Here is a 19,864-nt window from a genome sequence, read left to right as displayed (position 1 = left end):
TGCAGGGTGAAACAACTAACTGAATTTTATTCATCAACTAATCAATTACAATTTTTTAATGTAAATAAACACTCAAATGCATTCTATGAGGATACCATCAACGCTACGATACTGTACTTAATTTCCATATCATGTTTCAATCATCATTCCGCTTGTTCACGTATAATTTTATTTTATTGCATTTCTCTTCTCTTGTCCATCAATTGGACAATGCTTGCCTGTTGAAAAGTGTAAAAATAAATATTTTTTTCTTGCTCCACAGAAAATTGTTACATCAAGGTTTCACGAAATTTAATTGTATAATTAAAACCTTTTATATTTTCCTACAGTTTTCCTACAGAAACAAGAAATCATTTGTGGCAAGGAAATGTTTCATGATCAATCAAATTATTTTCGTACTTTTAAGCCGTGATAATATAGTAATAATAGTGGAATTAATTCCATAGTAATATATTTTTTCAATTTTTCATATTTGTATTAGTATCATGATGGTAATTTGCATGACAAGGATTTTGAATTAATATTTACCATAGCATGATTCATATAAAAATAATTACCCTCATTTTTTCCCCTCATTCCGAAATTCAACCATAATCAAACACAAAACTCTAGAATGTCTATAAGTAGTCTATAGCGGTTTATTATAGACATATTGTTTGATGAGGTTTTTTTTTTATGTGAGATGATGGTTTTTTTAACTTACTGCAGAGCTTTAACCAAGGGAATTGGAACCCATAACAACAGTTGGTGATCATTCCCAATACGATCGATCCATAATTTTCTGGTGTTCAAGAATTCATAGATATCAGAATATAAAATATGATGAAACACCATCATACGGACTGATGGAGTCAACGATGTCTGTCTCGTCCCTACGATATGAATCAATTTTCCAAAATGTCCGGATATATTTGACCTGTTCGCAAAAAGATGTCTAAACTCAGTGAGGATGTGTACTATAATTTTTTTATAATTCCTATCACCTATTACTTCTACATTGTTATATTCTTGATTGCTTTTGTATTAATTCTATATTGCATATTTGATACGAAAAGTGAAGTTTATAAGATTTCCACCGCAATGTTGTCTCAACTCTATAATTATATTCTTTAGATTCCCACTGCATTGTTGTTAATGGTGGGTACCTTCTTATCAATGTTCCGTATTCGTGCCTTTGAACTTCGCAGTTCTTAGTTTGAACAGTTTTCTTTTTCGGATTTCCCAGCTCAATTTGGCTCCTTGTGTCGTGATGTAGTTGACTGCTGGAATTCCTGCCCGGACTGATACTAAAAAGTTCTCCTAGCAGGGTCTATATAACTGCTTAAGTCCCGTTTGGGGCCATGTTCTGGTGTGGTGGTGACGTTCGTAAAAGAAAAATTGCAAATATTTTTCCTCTTTTGACGTCATCTTACAAAAACCACTATCTTCTTAAAACTGCAAGCAAAAACCTGATAAAACTGACATACTGTACGAGTTACAACACAATCACGGTATCTCTAACATTACACCTATACAAAAAAAATCACGAAACTACTGTAGTCATTTGTAGACATGCTGTGGTTTGGATTTACATTAAACGTAGATTTTTATTCAGTATTTATAAAATGCAATAATTTTTTAACTATATATAACCATAATTTCAGATCTTTATAATGTATTTCCTTATAGCTTAAAAAATATAGAATTTAGATTTTTTTTTCAGCGTGATGGATAATAATTGCAACATCGACAATATTGGTTACAAAATGCAAAATAAAATTTTTTCTCTCTCTCTCTCTCTCTCTCTCGTGTTTTGGTGCATGAATAAGCGGAAAAAGCATTCGAATACTCAAAGGAGATCAATAAACACTCCCGACATTGAAGAAAATCGACAAGAAATATTCGGGTGGAGGATATAGCGGGCCTCCCCGATTACTTTTGGTGCATTTCGCTCGCTTTTTTTGCGGAATGTTTTTTTGGTTCGGAACAATCTTTTTGACTTTCTAATAACCTTTCGTTCGGTCTTTGAAAAAAAATCCATTTTAGAACAATTTCCTCAAATTTCCCAAATATGCTGGGATAGATTCTATATTTTAGTCGATTCCGTGGGAGTAAAACGAACGTATATATTATTATTATATATATATGTTACATATATCAATATTTTTTTCTCCTATTCTGAATTCAAACATGACTTTTGTACGTCTTTTAGAGAATAATAGATTCTTTCTCTATAAAATGAGTATACGCATGCGTTTTTAAGCTCCTTCTATCGTAATAATCTCATTAAGTCAAATTTTTCCTCTTGCATTGAGTCTAAATTCATTTCGAGTAATGCATTTATTCATTTTACGTTTTAACTGCCAATATCTGGTTTTGAATTTGAAATAAATCGGTATATATGAAAAGTATTTGAGTTTTTGTAATCGTCTAATTACGCTAGTTTTTTGCACACTGAATAAATTTGATAGTCTCATAAAAAATCAAAATAGTTGGGTTTGTGTGCCGTAAGAATGAAAGATTGTTCGGTCTGAATCGAATGAAAAAATGCAAGAAAACGTAATAAAGGGAATATAGATTTCCTTATATCTTACAATTGAGAAAAATCATCAATTTATCCATATCCGTATTTGTTAAAATGTTTCGATAGTAATTTATTTAAACATATCTGATGTTATGGAGTTGATCGTGAGAGAAGAATCTTTTATATAAAATTCACAGTTTCATCTCCTACTTTATCCAAAAATCTATGTGTTTGAATCCTTTTGAAACAACCAGCAGATCAAAATAAACTCTTCTCTCGAAGAACATTTTTTTTATTGGAAACCAAATGCAACAGCATATTTGCATATTATTAAAACCTCCTGGCTTTTGTTCGACGTTTCTTCCACTTCAAGGAACTGAGTTACGTTTATATTTTTGTGAGGAGAGAATTAAACAAAGCAAAAGAGATCCACAAAAATGGCAACAGCTAAGGATTTAAACTACACGTATCATGCTTTTTCTGTCGAGTTAATTTCTAAGGGCACATATTATACGGTATTTCTAGATTTTCTACACATCACTATTTGTCTTTTTCTCTTCCAAAATTCAAACTGTGTTCAAAACGTACGAAAGAAAATTTTTCACCGTTTCGTTTCTCTCTCTCTCTTGCTAGAATATTATATTCTCTGTCTAACTATCATAATTGAACATTTTCATTGAAGTTACAAAAGTTATAATTTGTTGAAGTTCAAAGATCCATTCCCAGGGATGATATTTTCTTTTCTTTTTTTTTTTTTTGCTGATTCTTGAACTGAGCTTAAATATATAATTTGTGTACTGTAAATTCACAAATCTAATAGCATTACAAATACAAAGGCCACAACAGAAAAAATGTCCAATGAGTAGGCCGAAAAAAAGACGCTGACACAAAGTATGGCTGTCAAATATAACTAAAATACAGCAACTCAGAAAGACCAATTAAACCGAGTACACACTGAACTGAAACAAATAAAAACGAATGATTCTGATAAAATCAAATGCACCGTTCATAAAAAATTATGGTTTTCTTATCTATGTATGGATATCTTCTCGATTCATCCCTTCATAAACACAATATTTCTTTTTAAACTTGTCGATTGCGGTAGAAATAGCGACACCCGGTAGTAAGCTTTTCCATTTATTCACCAGGGCCATCATTTCACCTTTTTCCAGGAGGGGCAAACGTTTTCCAGGGGGGCAAAGAACATGTACTCAATGTATGTATAAACACACCATTTTTAGTGTATTTTCAAACGCCAGGGAGGAACAACGGCCCATGCCCGTCATTTAAGGGGGGGGCAGGGGGGCCGTTGCCCCCCCCCGGCTTTTGAAAATACGCTAAAAATTATATATATATGTACAAATATATATATACATACATTGCCCCTCCCCCCCTGGAAAAAGTTGAAATGACGGCCCTGCAACGGCCCCCTTAACCCATCAAAAATATGACATCAGTAGAAGAAAATAGAAGTTCCGCCTATAAGTATTGCATAAGTAAATGTTACATTTGTGATTCACAAGAAGTAAATATATTGTTGATTCCTGGATAATTCGGACTCAGTATAGGAATTGCATCTGTTTAGAGATTGTTTCTTATTTTATGAGTTAGCCTTTATAGACGTACCACATCTTTTTTACGCCTTTCATTCTGCTCGTTTGAATTTCGAATCAACTAATATTTCTCTGACCGATTATTAGTACTGTTTATTTTTTTTCCCCCTATTGTACAAATTCGCATTTAAGAATGCTACTCAAAAATCACTAAACATTATAATTTGATGATCAATTTCTATTATACGATTCTTGCTACGATACACAGACATGAAACTTGTCTGCAGCAACAAAGGTCACCTCTATAATATCTGATCAATGAAATGTTCAATTCATCAAACCCGTAGTCTTCAAAAATAATAGCAAGCATTTCAATGCCGATGCCATTTGTTGTCAGTAGACAAAATGTCGTCAAAAATCATTTTTCTTATCTGAGAATGTTTCCTTTTTCGACTTGGAAAAACTATTTCCTCAGAATATTTTGCGAAAAATGGTTGCCTAGACTGTTTGTGTGCTGAAACAATTACTAAAAAGTTTTATCCTCGCATAACTGTGTATAATCGTACATAACCGACAGTGGCACGACAATGACAGCAGAGCAAGACAAATGATTCGTTACTTTTTAAATAAATATATGCTCTTTTTTTTGGAACGCCGAATATTTTTCAGTGTGGAAACTGATTCAGTTTGTAAAATATTGAATTTCTAAAATCAATCGAACCAAAAAATATTTGACATTCTCCTCTCTATAAAACTGAATAAAATCTTTTTTCATTGAATTTATTTATTTTTCTGAAGATAATTTTTTATGCAGTAGAACTTGGTTAATTCGAATTTTGGATGATTCGAACTTTTACAAACCCCCCTTCATTTTTCTACCGAGTTTAATGTTAAAATTTCTTGTTTAATTTGAACTTTCTTCACATTTTTTTTATAATTCGAAGTTGGGGGGGGGAGGGGAATCACGATTTTTGTTTGTGCAAAATAAGTTTGGAAAAATTCTACAAAAAGGCCAGACTGCTTTTCTCGATCAAGTTTTTAAACAACAAATTTTTAAAGCCGCCTAATATGAGTTAAAAAATTCTGTTTTTATCTACTGTTTTTTTTTTTTTTTTTTTGTTAATTTAATGTCATTTTTAACATTGTTCAGCAATGGAGTGCATCGAGAATGTGTAACACTTGATACCGATTATGTTGTTCAACCTTGGATCAAAGTGCAGGATTCAAACTCTGAATCTTTTCATCGTCATCAAGTTTATGAAAAGTATCGGAAATTTCAGATTTTGTAATACGTTAATAAAAGTATATTTCTTGCAAAATTTTGGAAACAGTTTCATAACGGATGATCGTGAGCCGTTTCCAGGCTGTGAGCATGGTCAAGAAATTCTGCAGCGATGCTGATTCTCTCCAGAACAGCGGAATAATGTAGCAGCTAAGATCAATTGTATAAAAATCATGAATTAATAAAATTTGGGAAACAGTTTCGTAACTGACTTTTTTTTGGTAATTTTTTTTTTTTTTGGGTCATATTCTGCGGTGATTTTCTTTTTTTTTTAGCGCACGTTGGATTGTGAGATAAGTGGTTTTTTTTTATTATATTGCTCTCATTTATTTTAAATTTTCGTTGTGTATTTTCGATCGACTTATATTTATTTTTCTCGTTCGCATTTCATTTTCGTTGTTTTTTCGCCAGGTTCGCTCGCTTCTTTGATATAAGTTCGTAGGTTTTTGGACGTTAGTGTTAGCAAACAGTGTATACTTTTTCCCGGGTACTCTCAATAACTTTGTTTTCCTTCCATTTGGGCCTATTGTTGTAGTGTTAGTGTTTTGAGATAGTTAGCTAATTCTAATAAGTATAAATTGTACTTCGTAGCTTAATACTTTTTTTAGAGGGTGTTGTATTCTTTATATACATATTTATTTTATTCTTCGTGATTCAGTGCTGAGCATTCTACTTTACGTAATTTTTTCGTATAGTCTCTTACGTATATTTTGCATAGTAATGTATTTTACATTATTTTAATTTCCAGTTAACGTTTCTCATTTTCCTATTGTTAAGTATTATTATTATTATTATCTACAAGTCATATATTATTATCTAGCTTTAGCAATAGTGTTAGTATGCCTCGACCTCGACTAGTGTTGTGTAGAGCTTGCGACGGGAGGTTTCCCTGGTCTAGGGGTATAGTAGCTGATAGTTTCAATTGTAAAGGGTGCTTGGATAGAAAAAGGCTGGAACTCGAGGTCGAAGCTTTACGGGAAAAAGTTAGGGTGCTAGAGGGCCCGGTTATAACGGACCCTCTGGTCGTCGAGCCACCTGTTGATGAAGAAGCAATCTCCACGAACAACGACATTTTAGAGGGCGAATGGGTGGTCGTGGATGAGGTAGAGGGGGATAGTGATAGGGGTTTAATCATCGGCGATTCTATGGTTAGGGAACTTGGGAACCGAGTGTGTAGGGATTTTCGGGGTTTCGAGCGCTGTTGTCTTCCTGGGGGGAAGATTGGCAACGTTCGAGACGTTTTTCATCGCCGAAAGTTGCCCTTGCGGGTGATTCTGTGGGTGGGAACAAATCAGGTAGGAGCGAATATTAGTGAGTCTCTGTCAGAAAAGCGGATTTACTATTATCCGCTAGGGAGGGGGGTTCAGATGTGGCAGTGATTCCAGTGCTGCCAAGGGGTAGTAGGGGATATAGGAGTAGGATCCACCAATTCAATATAGGCCTGAAGGACATTTGCTCCTCACTTGGGGTCACGTTCTTGGAGCTTCCTGCATTTACCGATAGGTGGCTTCGTTCGGATGGGATCCATCTAAATAAGAGAGGGGTCTGGGAGGTTTACGATAGTCTTAGGTCAGGTTTTTTACTCCCAGACCACGTAGTCGGGAATGCGGGTTAGTTAATGATAATCACAACAGTACTGACGGGGAATTACCCACCTCTGACTTGGATGGCTTCTCGATTGACAACAAACCACCGGGCAAATTAAAATGTTTGTTAATAAATGCCAGGAGCTTGGGTAACAAGAAAGATTTTTTAGAAACTATGATAGTTGTGGAGGACTTGGATCTTATAGCCATTACAGAATCTTGGGCAAACGATGGGGATGAATCTTTCTTACACATCTCCGGATACGATACTTTTTTGAGAAATAGATCTGATAGGAAAGGTGGTGGAGTGTTGATATACGTGAAATCATGTTTGAAGGCTAGAGAGTGTAACGTGCAGAGAAGTGATATTGAAACCATATGGGTTGAACTTGAGAACAAAAGACGTCATAAGCTTATTGTTGGGGTTTGTTACAATCCACCGAATAGGGATCAAAACTACATCGCCAAAATGCATGATGAAATTTCCTACATGTGTAAGCGAAAGAGGGTTCTCATACTAGGGGATTTCAATTACCCGGGTATTGATTGGGAGAACCTTTCATCTGGAAATCAGTATGAAAGAGACTTTCTTAAGTTGGTGCTCGAAAATTTTTTGTATCAGCATGTATCAGAAGCCACTAGGGGTACTGCTATTTTGGATTTAGTTCTTACTAGTTCTGAGGATCTAGTTGAACATGTTTCGGTGGGGGAAGAGTTTTCTTCCAGTGATCATCGTATCGTCAGATTTCACTGTAACTTTTCCTCGGGTAAGGTTGATAACAAAAGACTGGTTCCTTGTTTTCGGAGAACTAACTTTGATGTTTTGCGAAGAAGGTTAGCGGAAGTTTTCAAAGACCGGTTGGAATCAGTAGGGGTGGTAAGTCAATGGGAAGAATTTAGTACGAAGCTGTCCTCTGTTTTGCACGACGTCATACCCTTTGTTCGAAAAAAGCGTGTTTGTACATCACACCCTCTATGGTTCACGGATAGCGTGCGGAACCTTTATCTTGAAAAGAAAAGAGCATTCAGGGAGTATAAAAGTGGACGAGGTGACCTATCATTGTTTACTGATAAAAGAAGACTGTTGAAGAAAGCGATAAGGGATAGTAAAAAGCAAGTTGAATCTAGGTTGGCAGATAACATTGGCTCTGACCCAAAATCATTTTTTCGATACGTCAATAATGGATGTAAGGGGACAGTTGGCCCCCTCTCGATAGGAGGCTCAAAAGTGCAGAGCAATTTAGGCATGTGTAGTGCTTTCAATGACTTTTTCGCGTCGGTTTTTAATGGAGATAATGATATTCGATATACGGGTGTTGCATGGGGTAATAAAACGCTCAACGATATTCAAGTGGAAGACGTGGAAGTCCTAAATCTTCTAAGAAATGTATGTGCAAGCAAAGCACCAGGACCAGATGATATCTATCCCAGGGTTCTCAGGGAAGGTGCTAATGAATTGTTGGGGCCAGTCGCACAGATATACAGGAGTAGTGTTGCTGAGGGTATCGTCCCGAGAGATTGGAAACTGGCTAACGTTGTTCCGATATTTAAGAAGGGTAGTAGAGAAGTGGTGTCTAATTATCGTCCAGTGAGTTTGACGAGCTCCCTCTCGAAAATTTTGGAAATTATCATCAAAAGGCAGTTTGTGAAGTGGATAGACGAGAATAATGTATTGTCGGATAATCAGCATGGGTTCAGGAAGGGGAAGTCATGTGTAACTAACCTCCTTTGCTTCTATGATTACGTGACTAAGGCTTTGGGTAAGAGCAAAAATGTCGACGTTGTTTACCTTGATTTCCAGAAGGCATTCGATCGGGTCCAACATGGCAAACTCTTGAAGCGTTTACACGAGATTGGAATAGGGGGCAACTTGCTGAATTGGATAGAATCGTGGTTAAGAGATAGGTCGCAACGAGTTATGGTGAACGGGGAATTCTCTGGTTGGACAGACGTCACAAGTGGAGTTCCTCAGGGAAGTGTCCTTGGCCCCATACTTTTTTCACTTTTTATCGACAAACTCGATCAGGGTATCGATGGAATTACTAGCAAATTCGCAGATGATGTGAAGCTAATGGGGGTAATCGGAAATGAAAGCGATAGGGAGTTGCTCCAGACCAACTTAAACAAGATTGCAGCATGGGCAAATGAATGAAGCATGACGTTTAGCGTAGATAAGTGCATGGTCGCTCATTTTGGTTCGAACAACCCACGGTTCTCTTACGAGTTGAATGGTGTCACTATCCCGGATGCAACTAGAGTCACCGATTTGGGAATTCTCATTGACGAGCGACTTAAGTTTTCTGAACATTGTTCAGCGGTTGTCAAAAAAGCGAATAGAATGCTTGGTCTCATTTTCAAAAAGGTCTCTTCGCGTTCTCCTAAAGTCATTCTTCCGCTTTTTCGAGGCTTAGTTCGTCCTGGACTGGAGTATGCTGTAAGGTTTTGGAGACCATACCTACAGAGGGACATAGACTTGGTTGAAGGGGTGCAGAGAAGAGCTACGCGTGTCCTTATTGGCACACAGGGCTTGAGTTATGAAGAAAGACTTCATTTTTTGAATATGTTTACATTGGATGAACGCAGGTGTCGAGGAGATATGATCGAAGTGTTCAAAATTTTCAATGGGATGGATAGGATGGACCATGAACTTTTAGTACACCGCCAATCGACTGCTTTTACAAGGGGACACCAGTATCGATTGGTGAGGGACAATGCAAGGTTATGGTGTCGCAGGGAATTTTTCTCCAATAGGGTTGTTAATAAATGGAATAGCTTACCCCCGGAGGTAGTAAATTGTAACACAATTGACACGTTTAAAAAGAAATACGATAAACATGTTGGGGTAAATCGAGAAGCTATCCATTCTTAGAATAAGACAACCATAAGTATTCTTTATGGGCATTGTATAATATTTTATCATGTGTAATTTGTGTTAATTGCATTTTTAATTGGGTTGCTGTATTTTTGAAACATATGACAACCATATTTTTATGGGCATCTTTTTATCAGCCACCTCGTTGGGCATTTTGCCTGTTGTGGCGTTGTATTTGTATTTGTATTTGTATTTGACGATAAAATTTTAATAATTGATAATCATTACCCTATGTAGATGTTGATGATTTAATTGCAATTTATAGTCATTTTACAGATCCAGGATTGATTAACTGATAATTCGAACTTTTTTCCAGTGACTTTTGACTTCGAATTAACCAAATTCAACTACCTTAATCCGACTAAATTTCTCAGAATATCGGCAGTGGTACTGACAGCATTTTAAAAAAAAAAGCAAGATTTTTTAGAGTTAGCGTTGGTGACGCCGATGTAGTCCTTATGTTCATTTTAATTTTTTTCGTACTTGATGGATTCCATGGAAAGTCTAAATGTTGTTGGTTTTTGGTGATAAGTAATCTAATTTTAAACAGATTACAACGATCAGTATAACATTAACTAATCTCATGAGATTTCGTTGCTTCAAATCCGGTTCGTGAGCTGAAAATGTTGGGAACTACAATAATACTGTACAATACTGTATTTCATGTTTTATATAGTAGAACCCGTTCCACATATATCAAATTTACTGTTTCTACGCCCTCCATCACATACGTTTCTTTTCCGACCATAAATCCAATGACAAAAAATGATTGTATCGGTAGGTTCTAACACTTTGCCCATATTTTCTGAAACACCCTGAAGTATAAATGTATGAAGGAAGGTACAGTGCTGGAGCACTGAAACTTCCAAAAATTTTTGAAGTTAACAACCAGCAATCGTCATAAGTAAACAAATTATGCTTGTTCTTTATTATGGTAAGTTACACGCAGAAATTTACTTTCATTGAAAAAATCGTGCTAACTGTAATTGCCTCATTACGTTGAACGAATCTGTTTTTTTTCCATGTTATTGTTGTAACGCATATGCGATGCTATTCCAAGTAAAAAATATGATACATATTAGTTGGATATATCTGCATGAAAATATCAATAATAAAATATTAATTGAATGCGTGAAGCGAAAAATTCAAATGAAAACTCATAGTATGTGTCAGATCTTTTGATTGATGTACAATTTTCATAAGATGTATTTCTGAGCAATTTTGACAATACTATCATGTGAAGAAAATAATACATTTTATTCTTAACTCGAGTAGGACCCCTGAAAGTGAAAAGCTAAAGTGCCTGCTATATTCACTGCGGGGGGGGGGGTCAAGTGGATTGCCTCCAATAATAGCATTTTATTTGCCAAGAGGCAAAATGCAAACGCGATTTCGGGAATCTCTACGCATTTCGGATTCAGAATTATATTTTATGATTCACGTCTTATGGCTTGTCACGAACTAGGAATAATTTAGCCCTACTTCTAACGTTCTACGGCTCCCGCTATCTCTCTCTTGTTCGTAGTAACGGCTCTTTCCTTGGGCCCTTCCATCAAATATCGCAGCTCTCTTAAAACTGCACGACACATCGCAACGAAACCCAATTGGAATTTTGTCCTGAGCCCCTCTTATTGGTTTGAAAATCATGCAGGAACTCCCTCCACTATTACCGAAAACGGCCACCGGTATTTACTGTGTGGTTGTAAAATATAACTCACGCTCACAACACGAGGATTAACATTTTTATTATTATACGATACTTCTGCAAGAGATATACGTAGTGGAAATTTTATTCATGATTACATTCAGTCCTGGGAAGAAGAAAAAATATATTACGCGTTTTCTTCCGTAAACACGAAAGTACATAAGACTTTCCTTATTACGCCAACGTGTTCCCAAATTCACGGTTTTACCTCTTTATAGAAAAAGAAAACGTTGCAGTTGTTATATATATATATAGGTATATCGTTACGACGTGGATGATATTACCGAATCTATTTTGTTGTATCATTTTTGCGTAAGTCAAAATCTCTTATTCAATCGTGAAATACTTTTTACTTTTTCTTCATTAAAAATGAACCATTTAATAATAATGGTTTTTCACTTATTTTGTAGATGGTACGAAAGTCTGCATATACACGATTTTACCCACTATTTATGAAATTCAAAAAACAAGCTTTAACGTAAATTGAATGTCAAGAATTTTAATCTGGTGTAGTCTTTACGCTCGTAACTTTTATATATAATTGTGCTTGAATCAATGAGAAGTAAGAAATAAACATACTCGTACGCAAAATACTACGGTATATGCAACTCTCGATTACTATACTGTAGCAGTAAATCATTTTTTTTAATTTTATGGAAAGTGTACAATTTTTAATCTCAATTTTCGCCAAAAACGTTGAAATACTGTGTTTGACAATGAATTACTTAACGCATACGTAGTGGATTTAATTTTATGAGTTCATGCAATGCCTAAACACTTTTATTGACCATATTTCTACCAAAGTTTTGTCAAGATCCTTAGAAAACCTTGGGAGGAAGAGACGAATAACTCCTTAGATTTCTCTTTAACAAGTTCCATACTCTCTCGATCGGGTTTTAGGTCGGAACTTGATGGTGGTCAATCAAAGTGTCTGGATGATGCCTTGTACTTTTCAAACCAATTTTTCAATGTTTGAAATCAATGTATCTCAGCATTGCCATATTGTAATATGACAATAGCCTCACAAAAGAAAATTTTTATTATAAGGGATAAAACAGTCATTTATTAAGCTGAAATACCAATTTGACTTCAACTTGGTGATCCTGATCCAGCCCAATAAAAACAACCAGTACTTGCTTTCCTCCTAAAGCTATAAAAAGATGAATAGAGTAAGCGCTACTTGTGTTTTTTTGCCATGCAGTGTAGTTACTTCAAAATACACGCGTATAAGACCTCATTAAAACTCTATAAATTTTATGTGCCGTTATAAACGTTATTCAAACTGTAGATGTAGATCTTCATGTGCGCTTTACAACATGATTTTAAGATTCCAAAATCCCTGTCTCGAGATCAGAAAATCACAACACAGAAATGCAATTTTGCATTCAAACTCCTCTTTCTCAAAAGTAAAATATATTAATTATTATACTTATTATAATAATTTTAATCATTATCAAGATGTACAATTTTCCACGATAGGTTGGGACTAAATATGAACTTGTCAGATAATATCTTCTTATATCTAAAATCCTCGGCAATTTTGTAGACTTTTTTTTTAATTTTATGTGCTATCGTTCTTTTGTTGGCATAACTTTATTCGAATAATGTCGGTTAATTCATCAAAATAAAATAAAAAATTCAAGCATTTTTCTCTTGTAATGTGTGTGACCCTAGAAGACTTATCTCTAAAATGGAAACAGAACAATGTGAGAATATGTTTAAAGCAGGTGTTGGGAAAAGAGTTCCGTTCCTCTTATATAAAAGAGGGATTAATTAAGAGACTTCTAGAACGTAACGGGACGAGAGCGTATCTTCATAATTACGCATGGGGTGAAGGATATGTTGTCGCGTTATGTTAACCTTTCTGAAAGAGTTCCTTCAACTTTGCAATAACCTTCCGGGTAGAGTGTTCAGACGGAAGTACTGCCAACTAACATCACCACTTTCTCACAACAGAATCTAAATTTCGAAATGTTACGAAATTATTCGTTTCGCGTGCATCTGTGACATCTGTTTAGAGTATAATATATTCGCGGTAACTATTCCCCAGAATTATTGATAAAGCCTATTAAATAAGTCAAGTTCTCTCGAGAGTTGTATTTAAATACACGTTATTTGAGCTAGGTGCTCAGACACTCTATTCTTAGGAAACACCTAAAATTTTACAGATAATATAAGACTTTAAACTGTCTTTTCCGAAGGGTATTTCACTTTGTTAAATTAATTTATTTTCAACGTTGTTCGCTACGATCCAAATCAATTTTATAATTATCTTTATCGAAGTGTTTACTAATATTCACATATATATATATATTTTTTCAATACAAACATTCATTTTGCACAATTTAATTTATACGTCAAATATACTAAAACAAAATTATTACAGCTGCTTGTGTATCTTATGTTAATACACTCTTTTGCGAAAAAAAAAACGAAGCTCCATGAAGAAAGTGATTGTTTTTATTGAAATTAAATATGTGTAAAGCTCATACACAGATAATGAAATGATTAAAAATTCAAAGACGTAGAGCCCATCAATGGCTAGCAATTGCACATTGAATGTTCAAATCAGTAATTGGTGAAACCCCCTGGTGACGATACATGCTTGTATATGTCGATGTAAGGAGTGATAAAGATTCCTAATCTCATCTTGCGATACAGTCTGCCAGTCATTCATCAGCAACAACATGGGAGCGATAGGAGCACCAACGATGTGGAGCACTTTGGGGTGTCCGAATCTAGCAGCGCCATGAAGGGTAACGCGACCGGCCGCAGGATGTCATCAACATATCGTTGAACTGTTAAAATTGTACGCAGGATGACTAGAGGCGACTTGCTGTCGTAAGAGATATCACCCCGCCCCAGGGGTAATAGCTACTACTACTACTACTACTACTAAACCAGGCATGCACCTCGTCCATATTCCTCTGCGGAACTTCTAACGAATTGGTACATGTTGGAATGTGTGTTTGTACGTATAGTGAACCTTCTGTGAAGTTTGTTTCTGTGTAATGCTTGTTATGTGTAGTGCTGCCATCTTCAATCACTTTTTTTAAACTATGAGTTTTTCCTCAACTCACAGTGAGTGAAGTGTAATGAATGAATAATTATACCGTTGTAGACCTGTTGCTCTCTCACCATGCCTCTGTAAAAAAAGGCTGATTGGTACCGCTGGCCTCGGTCCCTCCACACAAGGGTCAGGTAGTCATCCGCTCCAAGACTGAAGCGGGATTCATCGCTGGACACTATACTATTCCAGTCTGCTGTCAGCCGTGATGATCGGCAACGACAGCACTCTAGACGACTTTGCCGATGTTGTGGGGTTAAATTCAGACGTCTTAAAGGCCGTTATGAGCGTAACTCAACCTCAGCCAAGCGCCGTGAGATGGTGGAAGGTTCCACGGCTGGTATGGAAACCGCTGTATCACGTTGGATAGATGATGCCGTTGGGGCAGTTAGGGCCTGTCCAGTGGCGGCTCAAGCTTACCTGCCGCCTGGGTGCAAAGCCACATGTGCCGCTCCTAAAGACTATCCTGGCGAGTGACTGGCAGAGCGTTAGCTACCCTGGGATATAAACCTGATTTTTTTTTTTCTTAACAAAGCCACACACACACAAAGAGCCCTCTCTACGATGAATTTATAGCGTGAAAAAACAATAAAAAATTATGAGAATCGCCCTTGTGGGGGGGGGGGGACGAAATGATTATTACTTACACTTATCCCTTAAATAGGAAGCATAATGGGGCAACTTTTATTAAGAAATTTAATTTATTTCAAATTCGTTTTTGGTGCTCCAGAGCCGGACAAGAAGCCGAATTTTTCCTTTAAATTTATTTGACCGCTCAAGAAAAAATTACTGGGGGGAGCACTAAGTCGTCGTCAACGTCTTCGTTGTCAAAATATGACTCAAAAGCGTTATGTCATGTTAGTTTTTACTATTGGAAATTAAAGAATAAAAATTTAGTGTCTAACTAAACCCTAAGTTGCGCCCCTTACAACCTGCCGCCCGGGTGCACCACACCCCTTGCACCCTCGCTTAAACCGCCCCTGGGCCTGTCGCACAATCATCAGATCTTGCCTCGCATTCGTGTACCTTGGCCTTCCAGAGCCTTCATTTCACCGATGAGTTCCTTGCAGCAACCTTTGCTGCCAGCACCTTTGGACAGCCGTGTCCGTAAGGTGCGTGCAAGTGGCGGCCAATTGCTAGATATGACCAACCAGCTTCATGCATCCTGGCTATGCGACCACGTTCAAAGTCGTCCAATTGGCTATAAGATCTTCAACAACGTCGTGACGGCATTATTGGTTGTGTCTCCAGGGAACTGCAATGCCGACAAGGAGAAAAGATAAACCATCCGCAATTGTCACCTGTTTTAAATAACGCTAGTTGTGTCGTAGAAACGTGATGACCGAAGTTAACATTCGTTGGCCTTGAAAATTTAATCATTTGCATACTTATTATAAAGGGATTTGCATGATAAATTTCGAGATGATCGAATTATTTTTTTAGGGAATGGTTCGTTTTATTTTGCTAAAGAATGTATATATTAAGTACTGTATAGGTTAAAAAAAAATAGTAATACAGGTTAATGTAATGGTTGCTTCTCAGTAAAAGTTAAACATATTGTTGGGCTAAGAATGGGCTAGAAAAAGTGGTCTATAAAAACTGCTACTCTGTATTTAGACCATTTTTCCCGCTGTCACAATTTTTTTATCATCTTTTTTATTATATCTAAAAGCATTTTGTCATGTTTCATTAAATAAAAAAAAGTCATCAAAAAAATCAAACCGTCTTTGGTTTCTATCATTTTATAGTCTGTAATTATTCCTGTTTATTTATCTGCACTCATAAATGATGTTCATGCTAGGCCATCTTAACAGCACCATGGATCTCCGGGCAAAGTGATGTCCCTGGAGCTTACCGATAGTAGCCGTTAGAGAGAAGGAAATGAGTATTCTCTGAAGGCTGGCTGTGTTTTGTGTGTGTGCATATAGTTTTTGATTATTTCTACAAATAAATTATGGGTGGCCTATATTTATGCCACCATGAAAACTACGATTTGTACAACTTTTGTAAATCTGTTACAATATACTAATTTTGTAAGCGTGTTTTGCCTTTCGATCTTGATCCTTGCATGTTGCAGGTTGTATTAATGTATCCACATCTTTTGAAAATAGCGAACATTTAGTTGGCCAGACGAGAAAATAAAACATAAAAACATTCATATATATTTGAACCTTTTTTTCTATTTTACATTTCCATATGCAGGGTGCATAGGTAACTGGGCGTATGGTATTTTACTGGCGAATCGTTGATCCTAGAGGCATACTTCCAATTAGAAAAAGTGTCCAAATAACGGGTGGTCCTCAGATATGCCATTCTTGTTGCAAGGAGTAACGATCCTCCCTCTTCGTGGTCGAGTAACTGAACACGTACTCATTGATGAGTCGTCTTTCAAAACAATAATCATATTTATTTTGATTAAGGAGGATAGAGAAAAGTGCTACACAACGAGCACATCACACCTTACAACACCACCCCAATCATAATAATAATCAGGAAAAAAGACCCCAGGGGGAGCGTTTCTCTTTTCTTCTCTCTGTGGCTCCCGCGCTATATTTTTCAGGGTAGTTTTTCCCTCTTTTGCTTCTTCGTTTAGCAGCTTCCCTGACGATTCGTCCCGGAACCTTACTCGTCCCCCCTTGGGAGCTCATTGTCTATCTTTTTTTTCAAGACAACTGAGCTTACCACATTTAGGAAAAGAAATGAACAAAGAAAAACATGTTCAAGCACACATACAAAAAAAAAATCACAAAATCAACAATTACCATCGTGGGATCAATGAAAATACCATACTGAATACACATTAGTAATACATATGCACTGAAATGCATTCACATTTACAAACATTTTCCGTGTACTTTCCTAATATATACATTCCCCGACTGCTGAACACGTCTAAAAATTGTTTCGGTTTCGAATAATTGCCGTTGCTGTGAACTTCCAGCTTATTAGATAACCCCATTACGTGGATCTGAATGTCCTGGACCGATTTCATTTTATGTGAACAGGAGCGTAGACCACATCTCCAAATTCTACGTCCTGATCAAATATCAGTCCCACGTGTTGTACTCTGGCAATGTATGGCCTCTGCTTGACTTGGGTTCTAAGGGTCCAATGTAGTCAACGCTCCAGACCTCGAATGGGTTTTCGGGTCTCACGATTGGTTGGATGGGTAGGCGATCTTTATACGTGACGGTGTGTCTGACTTGGCATTCTCGACGACTCCTACGAAACTTCTGAACATCCTTTTTGATGGTAGGCCAGTACGACGAATACTTCATGCGTTGTTTCGTTTTGCGCTCCCCTAGATGTGCTGCCAAAGGTATTTCATGGGCCATCCGAAGCGTTTCCGTTCGTTTGCAGGTGGGAACGACAACCTGTACGATATTTTCGCCGTTTACGTTCTCGGAGTGAGTGAGAACACCATTCCTTACGCCATAAGGTCTTTGGCCCAGACGTACGAAGTCCCAGCCCTTCTCGAGATCGCCATCTCCAATTAGCAAACCGATAAAGTCTTTGTCTCCTTTATCGGGGACTTGTGATGCATCAGGGATGCAGTTCCCTCCTTCCACGTTCGAATCCAGGAGTTGTACGACCGACATCGTTGAGTCTCCGGTATGCCGAATGGACCCAGTGAGCTGCACACTTTCCGACAGCGCCTCGTACGCATTTGAGCATACTAACATGTCGTTAACAAGTTTCTTCGACACGGCACAAGTTACAGGAATGTCGCTGTGCATACCATCATCGATTCTCATCGGGATAACTTTCAGTGCCGCTACCTCAGTTTCCCCGAACGCAGATATTATTCGTATAGTACCTTCTCCGTCGCAGTTCAAAGGCACCAAATCCTCTCTCAGAACTGATATCTGAGCTCCATTATCAATAATCGCTTTAAATTTTTTCGTTCCGCATTTGATGGGTGCAATTTTAAGTTCATCGATTTTCCCCGTGACCTTCGCAGAAGACACAGGAACCGAAACCTTCACCGTCAAAATATTCGAGGCTTCACTTGGTTCCACCGTCGTTAATTGACTCTGTGCATTCACAACGGCATGCCCTTTCGCGTTATTGTTGCAAGCCCTCGATATGTGCCCAACCGAGCCACAAGAATAGCAAGTTGGCTTCACAAAGGTTCTACGTGTTTCGGTTTTGAGTCCTGGCCTGGAATTCGGTGCTTTAGGAGGAAAACTTCTACTGTTACCATATTTGCCTGCTTCATCTTTCACGTTATCATTGCCCGAGCCCAACTTCTTGAAGTTTGACCGCACACTTTCGTATTCATCTAGCTTGTCAGCTAGGATAGACGGAGATATGAAAGAGGCCCATTCGTCCACGAAATGGTCACGTATATCGCCGGGAACTCGTCGTTTTAGTTGGTCAGTAATGACAAGGCTTTTCAGTGTCTCGAAGTCACCAACGTCCAGACCCCGGATCCACTCTTCGAAGAAATTCGCTATTTCGAAGACAAATTCTCGCCATGATTTCGCCGGGTTGCGTTGATGTTTGGTGAATTTTTGCCGGAAATGTTCCGCACTTAATTTGAATTTTCTAAGGAGGATCTCCTTAATGTACTCATAATCATCAAACTTCTCTTCCGATTCTCGGGCGATTAATTGGGTTATGTCTGACGGCAATAAGGTCAGCAAAGCTGACACCCAGTTTCTTTTGTCCACCCCGATTCTATTCGCCTGGCGTTCAAATATTATGAGAAATAAGGCGATATCATCCTCCTTGGCGTCAAATTTTGGAACAAGCCTCGTCAGTTCCGTACTGAATGAGGTAAAATTCTGTCGTCCATTTGTGGACACGTTCGTCCTTTCCATCTCCAGGCGGAGTTTTTCCATTCGAAAGAGGTGTTCTCGTTCTTCATGCATCCTCCCTTCAGCTAGGTCACGCTCTTCTCGTGCTTCCCTGTCTCCCTTGATGACAGCTAACTGCTCTCGGATGAACTCCTCGTCATAGCCGTCATATTTGAGGATGCTATTCCTCAAGTCCAATATGTTCGATCCGTCCTTGACCACCAGACCCAACTCTTCTGCCAAAACCACCAAATCATCCCTCCTTGCACGCCCGAGGTATGCCATGTTGCTTGGTATAGCGGTTTTTTTTTTTTCACTTATATAAATGTTCGCACCTAGTCTACGTCATATACTAATGACTAATCATTCGAGAAAAAAATATATATATAGATAGATATATGCACAATAATACTGACGTATTTCAAACAAACCCCCAAAAAAAAAATATATATATATATATATATATATATATAAAATCGTACATTCGAAGATAATTG

At 37.3% G+C, this 19,864-nt stretch overlaps 1 protein-coding gene across 1 annotated transcript; it reads right to left on the bottom strand.

The window, feature by feature from the left end:
* Positions 1 to 17,615: 17,615 nt before the first annotated feature.
* Positions 17,616 to 19,652, bottom strand: LOC149085390 (uncharacterized). The gene has a single exon (XM_089233909.1). The coding sequence runs from the start codon at positions 19,650 to 19,652 to the stop codon at positions 17,616 to 17,618; it is 2,037 nt and encodes a 678-aa protein (XP_089090035.1).
* Between the last annotated feature and the right edge of the window lie 212 nt (positions 19,653 to 19,864).

This window comes from Pholcus phalangioides, unplaced genomic scaffold (assembly GCF_987345545.1).
Source record: "Pholcus phalangioides strain wild (caught in Gottingen) unplaced genomic scaffold, Ppha-v1.0 ptg000007l_1, whole genome shotgun sequence".
NCBI classification, from domain to species: Eukaryota; Metazoa; Arthropoda; class Arachnida; order Araneae; family Pholcidae; genus Pholcus; species Pholcus phalangioides.
Note: the sequence above shows the minus strand (reverse complement) of the source record. Positions and strands in the feature narration are given on the sequence as shown.